The sequence below is a fragment of the Ciconia boyciana genome, chromosome 3, assembly GCF_034638445.1.
Source record: "Ciconia boyciana chromosome 3, ASM3463844v1, whole genome shotgun sequence".
NCBI classification, from domain to species: Eukaryota; Metazoa; Chordata; class Aves; order Ciconiiformes; family Ciconiidae; genus Ciconia; species Ciconia boyciana.
Window position 1 is genome coordinate 52,961,724 of NC_132936.1, and position 12,294 is coordinate 52,974,017.

Below are 12,294 nucleotides of genomic sequence, written 5' to 3' on the forward strand. Positions count from 1 at the left end.
ATGTATTTCTGTTCTGAATGACTCGGAAAACAAAACAAAACAAAAAATCCGACTTGTCTTTGAGTTGCTTGTCAGGCTTAAAAATAGCAAGTAGTCTGAAAGGTAAACCTTTCTTACAGAGAGTAGCGTCTCCACACTGAACAGCAATAATGAAATGAAACACTTTGAAAAGCCTGTGAACTACTCTTGGCAAGTAGTAGAAGTTTATACAAGAGTGTTTTAATATAAGCCAAGAGGGGACCCAACAATATGTGTGTCTTGGCAAGCTTTGTAAGCGTGACATGGCACAGGCACTGTAGAGGACAAAGACCTTGTACGTATGCCAAGTTGTCTGACAGGTCCAGTACAGTTTAAGTTATGTCGTAACACAGACTTGGAAAGGGAAAAGACAAAAAGCACCTGCTTTGTGTCTGACCCAGTGGCCAGTGACCCACTCATCCGAGGAATGCAGTGAGAGCAAACTGACTTAATATTAAGGAGCTTCTGTCAAAAAAAAAAAAAAAAAAAAAGACTTTGAAAAATTTATCTGCAGTGCTCACTGAGATAATTAGAATCTTTTAGATCTATTAAAAAACTTGATTATTATACTTTTTTTCAGTGCGGCCTGTATGTAACCCCCCGCTTCTGGTTTTGTAGGGGCACTTTTAATTAATTGGCTCGGCCATGTAACGAAAGCAGTACGGCACGAGACCGTAGCTATCTGCAGTGTGCAAGCTCGGGTGTTAATTGCCCCAGCAATACGAGTCTTAAAAACCCGGCCAACTGTTCAAAAACCGGTCAAAAAAAGGCAAAACGCGCGACGGCAGACGCGGAGCCGCCGCCGCCTTCCGCGCCCGCCCGCCGGCGCGGCAACGCCCATGGGCGGGGCCTCGCACGTGCCGCGGCCACACCCCCGCCCGGCGGCGCGGCGCGGAGCACGCCGGGAGCTGCAGTCCCCCCGCGCCGCCATGCGAGGGGGCGGGGCCGGCCGTCCCGCGTTCCCCCGCGGGCCGCAGCGGCCGTTGGTGGCGGCGCCGCGGCGCGAGGAGCCATGGCCGGCGGCGAGCGGAAGAAGCACGTCCGGTTCGCCGCCCCGGGGGAGGCGGCGGCGCCGGCGGCGGGGCCGCGCCTCCCCGCCGCGCCGCACGCGGAGGTGTCCGTGGTCGGCGGTGGCGGCTGGCGATGTGGCCGGGGCGGGGAGGGAGCCGCGCTGCGGTGGTGCATCTCCGGGGCGCTGTGCGCGGCCTTCCTGGGGCTGGTGAGCGCGGGGGGCGGGCGGCTCGCCGCACCTGCGGCCCCTTCCCCTCCCGCCGCCGGCGGGCCCCGAGCCGCTCGGCCGCCTCTCGCCCGGCCGGGGCCGCGAACCGCCGCGGGCGGGGGAAGGCGGCGCGCGAGGTCACCCCCTTTACAATGTCTTGCAGGGGATGAGCATCGCGGTGGTGGGGCCCACCTTCCAGAACCTGGCCGCCAACGTCCACAAGAACGTCAGCGACATCTACTACATCTTCGTGGGCCGGTCCCTGGGCTACCTGGGCGGGTCGGTGCTCGGGGGGGTGCTCTTCGACTCCATGAACGCCCACCTCCTCCTCGGTGAGTGCCGGGCCGCGGCGGGCCGGCGGCCGCTGCAGCCCCGCGCTGCCTTAGAGTCGCTGGCCGTGAGGGAAGTCCCGCCCGCCGAAGCCCGCCGGGCCAGCTTTCGCCTCTCTCTGGCTGTCGCAGCCTGCCAGGGAGACGTGCCGTCTTTCTGTGGCGGTGTCGAGACGTGGGGATGGGGGCCTGTGGCATGCGGTGCCGTTCCCCGTAAACCACCGCACTGGTGCTGCCGCTCGCTGTCGCGATATTCTCTTCTGTTGGTTTTCTGACACCGTGTGCCCGGGCATTACCGCTGTACAGCATTATTTCCAAGTGGGTGGGCTCGCTGGGCATATTAATAGTGGTGACTGGTTTTGAACTGACAAAACCTGTTTGAATTGACCAAAACGTGCCTTTGGTTTGGACAAAAAAAGTGCAGCTGGATTTTTTTTTTCCTTTATATCAAGTAATATGCTTAGTATAGATCCTCTTGGAACATACGGGCTTCTATAACGTCACTATATGAAATGCATAAACAAAACAGGGGAAACTGTTTTGGTTTTCATTTGCACACAGCGGAAACCACCAGCAGTCCTGCTGAGGGTGCACTTCTATGGGCAGAGCTTCATAAAACCCTTCCCTCTCTTAAAGTTCAGCAGAAGTGATCGTCTTCGTGTACTGGACAAAAGTACAGAGATTTTGACTGGAGGGCCTTAGTCAAATTAGAACTTATTTAAAGTGGAAAAACATTAAATACCACCTGTGATGGTGGAAACTTGCTGCTCAGTTGCTGCCTAGCTGTGACGGTGTTTAAACTCTATAGGAACCACCGTTTATGGTCTTAACAGTTTTCTGGACACGTGGAAACTCTCTGCTGTAGGAGCACAGGACCGGCTTCGTCCTGGCAGAGCGGGGCTGCTTGGCCGTCGGGTCGCCAAGAGCCACACTCGGCATTCAGAAGTGAGGCGCTCCTTTTGGAGTCACGTTAGTGTCTTGTTCAGGTAGAGATTCTGGGAGCACACCTAAAATAGTGGAAGCCCCGTCTTTTTTTCTTTCAAGCACAGTAATGGCAGTATGTGCCCTCGTGCTGTAAGTTAGGGACTAAAGCAGATACCAGGGCTCGCTCTTTTCCTCCTCCTTCCCATACTTTTATTCGGGGAGATTGAAACAGAACTGTGCCTCCCCTGAGGAGCATGCTGTAATCACAGGGTCAGTTCAGAGAATGTGAGAAGATGCATTTTCCATTGCTAGTGTTTAAACTAAGTCTCTTCTTATCCCTGTGTGCCTGTCTCTGCTATTGGGAGTAGTCATGTCATATAATGTCTGTGTGTCTCTTCTCTCTTTTCCCCCTCTTCTTGTCTTCATCTTCCTGGTTCAGTTCTTATTTGCTCTTGTTCTGAGATGTCTTTATTTGGCCTCTTTCCTGTTCTTTATTCCTCTCCTCCAGAACACCTGTAAAGTGGGTTTCCTTCAGCCTCCTTAGACAACTCTGACCTTGCCAGATGTACATGTATGACATTTGAGACTTTACCTTCCATAATGGAATTAATACACCTGTGGAAGCGAGTGTTAACTCGAAATAGTTTCGTATTTGCTTCTTTTCCTTAAGTATCAGACAAGATAGCTGTCTGTCAGCAATGCTTGGAAAATGATTTGTCTCCTAATCCTTTACAGTTTGGTAGCACTTGTGGTAAAAGCACAATTTGAACTACTGAATCTTCTCTCATTTTTATCATCTGAAGGCTGCTTGTAAGAGATTTTGGCTCCTGTAGTTTTACCTCCCATCTCTCAACTGCTGAAACTCTGCTACTGTACAGAGAAAAAATTGAAGACATAATCTGTCTTTGTCAGGGAAGCTTTTAAGTACCAAGCCGTCAGGTGAAGAGCTGAAGCGGGCAACTGAGAACTTACTGAGAAGTCACTTTTCAGCTCTGAGCGGGGTATCTGAGAAGCTGTACTTAATACACACCCCATCTTTAGCTGCTTCTCTATGCAGCTCAGCATGCTAGCCTTCAAAAATGTTTTGAGACATGTATTCCAAGTACCTCGCTGGGGCTCTGGGGTTCTGGATATTTATTTTTCCCGTTGTTGTTGTTGTTGTTTTTGTTTGGAATTAACCTAAGTTCTTAATTACATCAGTCCCCATTAATCTTTAAATGTCTGCCCCACCTATGATCCAGCATTGATTTGAAAAATAATAGAGACATCTGAACTGGTACAAGCTTTCTAAAAACCTAATACTGTATAGTCAAGATATCAGTTGCAGATTATTTTATTGTGAAGGTGATTATAAGCATAGAATTTAATTGCTGAACTTCCTTCCAAATTGTAATAAAAATAATTTCCATCTGCTAAAAAATATTTTTTGAAATGGCATGTTGTAATTGTAGTTAATAATAGCAAAACTAATACAGTTAATGAATTGCTACTAAACTTATGATGAGAGATTTTGTAGTTCTGTCTTAAAACTCCAGAAATCCCTTGGAATACATCCCTTGGGTGAGAACAGAATATAAATGAAAGTCAGCATTTTTATATGGAAGCCGCTTGTTGGCCAAGGTGCAATCACTTTATAGGATTTTAAGGGTTTAGTGATTTGGGTTCTTTTAACATGGAGTCAAATTTAATGCTCTGTAGTTCTCAGAGGAAAAAATTCATACTGTTCAAAACCACATTTTACTTCTTTTGTGGTAAAGTAACATTTCTAGAGCAGAAATTTGCAGAAGATACTGAAATAGCACTTAAAAGTCTGCAGAAGAAGGCCTCTCATTTTTCTAGCAGCAGATGCTACTCCCTTTGCAAACAAAGCTGTAGCAAAACAGGTTTTTCATGTAGTGTTTACATTCTGATGAAATTCCTTTTTTCCAAGTGAAAAATGATTCTGTTAAACTTTCTAGCTGCTTCTGCTAATCATGAATTGAGGTGGTTAGGTTACATCACCTATTAGGATTATCTGTAGCTTTAATAATTATGAATGTATTTGTATTTCTTGGTCTTCTGTATGTTTTGTAGTTTAAATGGAAACTGTAGTATGTGGGTTTTTTGTTTTGTTTTCTTAACCTTTCCAGCATTATCCATGTTTGGAACAACGGTTGGTCTTTATGGGATCCCCTGGTGTAAGAAATCCCTGCTGTTAACTGTCTTAATGTCAGTTATTGGAGCTTCCATGGGAATTCTAGACACAGGTAAGGGACCACGTCATCCGATAGTTCTTTCACCAAACTAATTGGAAACTTCAAGCTCACAAAAACTGTTCTGGTATTTCATGTGACATGTCTTGAATTAAAAGAGTGGAACTGTTTTACCTGGCCAGGATTCTTGGATTATTCTGGTCCTGAGACTTCTAGTGTTTGTGTCTCTGTGACAGGCCTTCCTTAAGGGGCTTGGGGAGCTGGGTGTCTCTTGCTTCCTGGAGAAGATCAGTATGTGTTTCAGTGGACAATTAACAGGCGTAAAGAAAGTGCTATGTGCTCTTTCTTTAAACAGTGTTTTCTTTAAATTACTCATCTACAGGAAGCTAGTTGGGTTACGGTTCATTAGTGATAGCTGGAGCTAAGTTAGTCCTGAGCAAGCCCTGGTGTTTGAGAGATTCTCTCACTGTTGCCGTGTTGGAGAGTTGGCCACCTAAACCTGGCCAGGTGGCGTTTGGGGATTCACAGCAGGCATTTACTGCCGTAGCTCACTCATAGCAGCATGTCATCTGTCTCCCTGAATGAAGGGATATTTGCTGCCCTTGGCCAGCCTCGCTTAGGTGTTTGGGAGTACAAATTTATTCTGTACACCAAATTGTAAGTCTGTGGCATGTACATACTGCAAACTGCCTGGAAAAAAAACCAAACCGCTTTTGCTGGAAACCTGTTGAAAACCAATTCCTTAGTAGAGGTTCCTTAATGGAGGAAGATGTATCTGTGAAGTTACAGAGCAAATGCCTACAGGTGTGGTTAGAAAAGTCACTTATACCAGAGGTATGAAAAAGAAACTCTCACAGAAATTAGTTCATTGGACATGGCCTAGAAAGGATGAGTGAGAGCTGGCTGTAGCAGGCAGCTTGGATCAGGAGGTGAGGCCACAGCAAAAGACCTAAGCGCGCTTAGAGATGAGCGGGTAACGCTGGCATACGTGCAGATGGGGATCAGGAAACAACCAAAAATATGTCAATGGTGGAGTGTTTTGGTGTTGCTGTAGAAGGTGGTGGTGAAGCTGCAACAGGTGGCCACTCAGCTGGCACCTCTCCAGTGACTTGCCAGCAGTGTCCAGACTTCCCTGGCTTACTGAGGGAGCCTGTGATTACTTACTAGCCAGCAAGATACGACTGGATCCAGTTGACCAGCTTCAGGGCAGGCTTATTTCTGAGAAAGAGCTGGCTAATGAATTAGCCCAGCTATCCAAGCAGCTCTGGAAGCATCCCAGCCAGGGCCTGGTTTCGGTGGCTTGGCTGGTAGGTGCGACACAGAGGAGTGATGGCTGCACATGTGAACCATCTGCCCTAATCCTGTGGAGCTTGAGAGAGCTCTGTTAACACTGAAGAGAGCGTGATATGGGATCCAGTAGTGAAAAAGATGTTTTTTCGTGGCACAGGTTATGCTAAATAACCCAAGTGCAGAGGTGTATTTGTTGCCTGTGGTAGGATCGTTATACGTGGCACTTGGTTTAAAATTTTTTCGTATGGGAAAATCCTGTCGGCTTATTGTAAAAATACCTTCAGTGGGTGGGTGTGCTGCTTGGAAGTCAGACCTTTGAGGCAGGGAGACTTCCCAGCAGGAGAAACTAAGAGCAAGGCAGTAGAGTGTAGCTGAATTAATTTGGAAGAGTGTTAGTGCTGCGTGACAAGGGTTGCTGTACTGTAGCACGGGAATTTAGTTACTGTTCTTATTTTCCTGCATTATTCTTGGGGACTACTTAAAAATGTCTCTCTGAGATCTTATTTTCTAGCATTATTGTTGCCCTAAGGGTGTTGTAGTTTGGTCTCTGCAGCAGTATTATTGTAAACCTTTCCGCTTCTGGAAAGTCATTTGAACGCAGTTGGGGTAGTCCCAGCCCATCAGAAGCAAGCGATTCTTGATGTTTCCTGGGATGTTGTTTAATGAGGCCTCTGATTCTTAGTGTTGGGCATTGTTGCTTTTAAAACTTACAGAAATGAGAAGCAGTTAAATTTGCTCTTTTGAAAAAAGGCTGAAAAATGCTGCAAATTGTCAAGTAGGGTAATTGAGTACAGCCATTGTTGCTGGATTAAGCCAGTGTGTGGCTCTTGATTCTGACTGCTGTGAATACCCTCCTAAAGCTCAAGTAATCATGTGGGTTTAAGGTGCTTACAGGCAGAATTTCAGTTAACTACAGTTGTGCACATTGTATTTGCTAAACCTGGCATTATTGCAAATTGAATTAATAACACAGGTTATGGTTTGGTTTGTCTTTTTTTTTTTAACCAGTATCTGGTTTCAGGCTAAAATGACTGAATCCTTCTCTCTCCGATCTGCAGGTGGCAATGTACTGGCACTGAATACCTGGGGAGCAGAGGCTGGGCCGCATATGCAGGCCTTACACTTCAGTTTTGCTGTCGGTGCGTTTGTGGCTCCAATCCTGGCTAAAATGGCCTTGGGAGGCTCTGAATCTAAAGACCTTCCGGTAGCTGAAAAGACAAATCAGTCTGTCCTGAGGCCTGTGCCAACGGCATCAGCTGCGTCAGCACTGAAACACCATCTTGGTGCGGATTTTTTGTGGTCCTATATTGTCATAGGGACCTATCTTCTGTTTGTTTCTTTCTTCTTTTTTATTTTGTATTCAAAGGGCAGCTCAGCTCGAGACAAATCAAAGGCTTCTTTGCAGAAACGCATGTTTGCCAAATACCACTATGCCCTTACTCTTCTCCTGTTCATATTCTTCTTCTGCTACGTGGGAGCAGAGGTCACTTATGGCTCTTACATATTTACTCATGCAAAGGTCTTCACCGAGATGAAAGAAAATGAAGCAGCTGCTTTGAATTCTGTCTTCTGGGGTGCATTTGCCGCTTGCAGAGGAGTGGCAATATTCTGTGCTGCTTGCTTGTACCCTGGCACCATGATCCTGCTGAGTATCATAGGCTCTTCTGTCTCCTCTTCGTGCTTGGCCTTCTTTGCGAGGTACCCAGCCCTGCTGTGGGTTGGAACCGCTGTGTATGGAGCGTCAATGGCTACCATCTTTCCCAGCGGCATTTCCTGGATAGAACAGTACACGGTCGTGCAAGGAAAATTGGCTTCTCTGTTTGTGATCGGCGCTGCGCTGGGCGAGATGTGCATTCCTGCCGTGGTGGGGTACCTTCAGGGAAGGTTTCATCACGTTCCTGTGGTTATGTACACTGCCTTGGTGACTTCTGCAATGACGGTTATACTCTTCCCTCTGATGTACAAATTGGCCAACTCTCCTGGTGAGAGTGACTTGAAAGAAAGGAGTGAGAGCGAGGACCGGAAAGCTTTGTTGTCAAACTCGGGGCTTAATGAGGATGAAGAGGATGAGGAGGATGCGGGAGAGTGGAACGAAGCAGACTTTGAGGTAATAGAAATGAATGACACGCTGAGAAACTCTGTGATAGAGACCTCCCGAAAGATAGCCGGGGACTCTCCAGCCAAAGTCTCTCTCCAGCCCCGTCTGGACAGTGTATTGCGTGATTCTCCCGTGGTTGCTGGTGGCTCCCCTGGGAGAAAAAATGTGAATGTTGACCGGGAGAAGAACGATTAAAGTAAAAGCTGACCTTGTTTTTTTAAAAAGGGAAATGCAATTGAACTGTGGAAGTGGTTCGAGAATCCTTTTCTAGTGGTGCAGAGCTCAGCGTGTTCATTTCTGTGTTTGTCTGGCCCTTTCTCCTCTTCCATTTTCAGCCAGCAGGGACGTGTCTCGGAGTGGGAAAGTCCACTGTGATGTGAATGGGGTAATGTGATACAATGTATAGACTATACCGAAAATGTTAAAACATAAGAGGTGTTTTCGAAGTGTGAGGCATGCATTTAAGTAATACATGCTGTACTAAGAACTAACTAGGAAAGAAGGGGACTGCTCAGACCACTCAGTTGTTTGGGGGTGGGTGGAGGGTGCAGTTCCGATGTGCTTGGTCACAAAATGTTTTCATGAGAGAGGGGAGAAATCTGTTACCTGGGATGCTGAGCTTGCTTATCCTGTGAAAGAAAAATGTTGCTACTGCATTGAAAGTTTGTGTGTGACATAAACGGGGAAGTCAAGTCAAATTTCAGGTGATGCCCAGCGGCTGTAAATCAGATAACCTATTGGCAAAGTATATAATTTTCTGGTTCTGTCACTAAGACGAGAAAAAATTTAAAATTAATTTTTAGGAGTGGAACCATGCCTTTGGGTCATTTAAAAGCCGGGTATGGGAAGTGGGACAAAATGGGTCGTATTAATCTGCTGTAATGCTTAACTCTGATTTACTAGTTAAACAGTGATGACAAATCTAAATAGTCTAAAGTACTTGTGATTGTACTTGTGATTTTAATTACTGCACTACCACTGAAATCAAGGAATGTATGAAGAAGATGATAAAGTTACATATGAACAGATTACTTAATATATGGTATTGACATAGGGCTGTGATGTTTTTAAGCCAGTTGTTTAAATTAAGGTTGTAACAACTTTTCTGGCTTCCTGTGCCAAGACTTTTAACATAGTGGTGTGTTCAAATGAAAATTTGAGAGGGAATTATTGATGAGACGATCCTTTCAGGTTGTACTGTATGATCACTTGCCCCTTGCCAGCTGGATTGCTGCCATTTGGGTTTTGTTTCTTTGGGCAATGACTTACAGGCAGACTCTTCCTAGAGGAGCAGCAGTGGTTTGTATTTGTAGGTTCGTTGCTGCTAAGCAGGAAGACCTGGGAAGGACCAGTCCTGCTAGCGAGGCCTTGCCAGTAAGAGCAAAAAAAAAGCAGCAGCTAATGGCAAAAATCTGACTCTGAAACAGTACTCTTGCAATTTGTCTGCTTGAAACTCCAAATTTGTAGGTTAAGGATTTTTAAGGCTGCGTGGTCAGAATGTGTTAATGTTTGGGGTTTTTTACTTTGCACTGTTACGATTATTTTTCTTGCTGAGAAGTTTAATTTACTAACAAAAGAGCTCTAGATGTAGCATCACACAGAACCTTAGATGTTCGGTGTATTTTCAAGTTTGGTTTTGTTCCCTCTCTTGTCCCCTGTGTGTGCAACCTAGAACCTCATGGCTTTTTCCTTCCTTCTGAGAAGTTAGTAAGAAGCAGGAATCAACCTGTAGTGAAAATATAATTTTTTTGCATCTTGCCATGTTGAGGGGGCCTCCCTCTGCTGTTGGCACTTGAATGCCAGTGTAGTTTTGCCCGTTCCTTTTTTTTCCTTGTGTTTATGCGCACTTCTGTGGCATCTTTTCCAGTGCAATGCATGAACCTGCACTCTAAAACATGGCCTTGTTTCACTTTGCTACACAAGGGTTCTCTTCTTTGCTTAAGGTAATGGTAAATGCTTTTAAATATCAGGCCGAGTCCTGTTCTAGGTACATGTGACAGCATTTGTTCAACAGGAGTGAGTCTGTATGGCCTTGTGTGTTTAGTTCCATATGCTAACAAATGACGTGGTGCGGCAGAGGTGGTGACTTGAGTGCAGACTAAGCCTGCATTTCTTCAACTTGCCTTTTCCCCTTTTTTCCTCCTGCACACTACCATAACTGCTTTGTGTGTGTCAGAAGTGGGGCTGTTACCTCATGGCGAGGACAAATCCCGCTGTGGATGGGGAGCGGGAGCGGGGGTAACTGCTTCTGCTCTGCTTTTGCAGGCGTTCCTGCCCCCCCCCCGGGGAGGTCACAGGTTTCCTTTGGCAGAAACTGGGTTTGGTGCAGGACAAACAACAAAAGCTACGGAAACGGTTGCATGGCAGCTCCTCACTGGAATGGCAATTCATTGGCTTTACCTGAATTAATGGCCATGCAAAAAAAAGTTTCCCCATACCTGAGATCATGTTGCCAGAAGAAAATTAGTTTAAGAAACACACCTGGCAACAGGAAGATTTTTAAATAATCCCCAATTCATATGCTAATCTTTGGAATGAAATTCCAAATTGAGTGTCCTGCATGTAAGATTGTTCTCAGGGATAGTTTGTATCTTGTGTAATCAAGTACTAAAAAACCAGACAATGAAATTAAAGCCGCATTGGGAAATAAGCTGTTACCTCTTTGAACCTTAGCTACTTATTGCTTATATATACACACAGTGATTTGTGTTTCTGACTGTCTTCCCAACAACTGTAAAAATACTGTGCAAAAGATTTCTTTTTTTTTTTTTAACTGGCTGTATTAATTCCTGCATGAGTCACTTGAATTCATCCCTGTTTTTCCCCCTTAAAAGCAGGAGGCCTGGGTAGTAGGAATGGAGCGACAGCCTGGAATAGCAAGGTAAGAGCAGCCTTTTGCAGAAGGTAAAGGATCCAAAAAGCAGTGGGAGGAAGACAAGAGTGGAACTCACAGAGTGACCTTGAGCGGTACCGTGTAGAATCATGTCCAAGTGATATGTGGAGGCCTTTGTCTGGATGACGTCTAAACTGTGAGCCATCTTAGTGAGCACTTAGAGCCTTCAGTGTCTTGGTTCTGGCCTCAAACTTGACATGGAATATACTCACAGAACTTGTTCTCCTTATCCTGTAAAAGCATGCCTTTCATAGCAGGGGCTGCCCTTTAATGAAATGTTCAAGGCAATTTAAGATAAAACAGATCTAGGACACTCCCAACAATGAGTCCAGCTCACAGCAGCTCCAGACATCCTTGATGTTCAAGGCTGTAGCTTTCCTAGTTCTTGGATTGTGGTGTTCCTCAAGGCTTGTTTTTAGACAATGAATGTTAGTTTTTACATGCTTAAATTTCCTTCCAAAGTAAATTGCTTACTGGCATATACAGTTAAAGTGAGGATCTATTTACAGTGCCTTTTAAGTTAAAGATCCTCCAGAAAGCTTAAACACTTAAACTTACATGCAGTGGGTTGAAATTACTTGAAGTAAACTGTATGACTTTACCATTGCCGTGCTTACGCTATAAAAGCCATCTCTGCGTTGAGGACAAGAACCATGGGCCATGGATTAGCTATCTGAATTTATTAAGAATTGTATTTTTGTCCGTAAAGCCAGGACTGAGTTGAAGATGAGCACTTGCCCATTTGCTCCAGTGCTAAAGGTAACCTTTTGCAGTTAAGTGTCATTTAATATTTTTATTTATCCCCAAAACACTGCCAAATGCTGGATTGTACCGCAAGCACTAGCACGTTAGTCCTGGCGTTTGCACTTTTATTCTGTATGTGACCAATGGTAGAATGAAAGAGTAGGCAGTTTTGTGCCTTGATGGTTTTGGGTTTTTTTAGTTACTTTGCATAAAAGCACATCGCAATCTGTGGCTGTTCTATTACATATTTAATAGTTTTTATTCTGCTTGGTGTGTGTTTACATTGTACTGTATAATGTGAAATTTAATAGACAGACTTGTATCTTGAATGTAATAAATTCTTAACTGGAGAAGGCACTCAGGTTCCTTGATGTAAATAAAGTTTTGTTCTATTTTTCAAAGCTACTCTGGACTCCTAAATTTAAAAATTCTCCTGTTTTGACTAATGGAGAACTGGAAACATTTCTGTTCTGGTTTGGGGGAGAACTGATACCTCCAAGAATTGATGCCGAGGTTTTAGATCCCAAAGCTTAAGCTGGAAACCAAATTGTGGATTCTGAACTCTTATGTGAGCAGTCTTGGTTGCA

At 45.2% G+C, this 12,294-nt stretch overlaps 1 protein-coding gene across 9 annotated transcripts; it reads left to right on the forward strand.

Moving 5' to 3' along the window:
• The first annotated feature begins 954 nt into the window (after window positions 1-954).
• MFSD4B (major facilitator superfamily domain containing 4B) lies at window positions 955-12,112 on the forward strand. 9 transcript variants are annotated; one of them, XM_072855687.1, is made up of 6 exons: window positions 955-1,237; window positions 1,401-1,569; window positions 4,620-4,736; window positions 7,031-8,079; window positions 8,406-8,455; window positions 10,905-12,112. In XM_072855687.1, the coding sequence occupies exons 1-5, from the start codon at window positions 1,031-1,033 to the stop codon at window positions 8,448-8,450; spliced, it is 1,587 nt and encodes a 528-aa protein (XP_072711788.1). In that variant the 5' UTR covers window positions 955-1,030; the 3' UTR covers window positions 8,451-8,455; window positions 10,905-12,112. The 9 variants fall into 9 exon arrangements, 7 of the variants coding, with proteins under 7 accessions (XP_072711788.1, XP_072711789.1, XP_072711787.1 ...); XM_072855688.1 differs by having other exon boundaries at window positions 10,908-12,112; XR_012041448.1 differs by having other exon boundaries at window positions 7,031-8,455.
• The last annotated feature ends 182 nt before the right edge of the window (window positions 12,113-12,294 follow it).

What these genes read in the sequence shown, in the direction of transcription:
- MFSD4B (XM_072855682.1), top strand. Translation starts at nt 1,031, where the DNA reads ATGGCCGGCGGCGAGCGGAAGAAGCACGTCCGGTTCGCCGCCCCGGGG. An exon ending in GCGCGGCCTTCCTGGGGCTG is followed by an intron (nt 1,238 to 1,400) that starts GTGAGCGCGGGG and finishes AATGTCTTGCAG; the next exon opens with GGGATGAGCATCGCGGTGGT. An exon ending in GAACGCCCACCTCCTCCTCG is followed by an intron (nt 1,570 to 4,619) that starts GTGAGTGCCGGG and finishes TAACCTTTCCAG; the next exon opens with CATTATCCATGTTTGGAACA.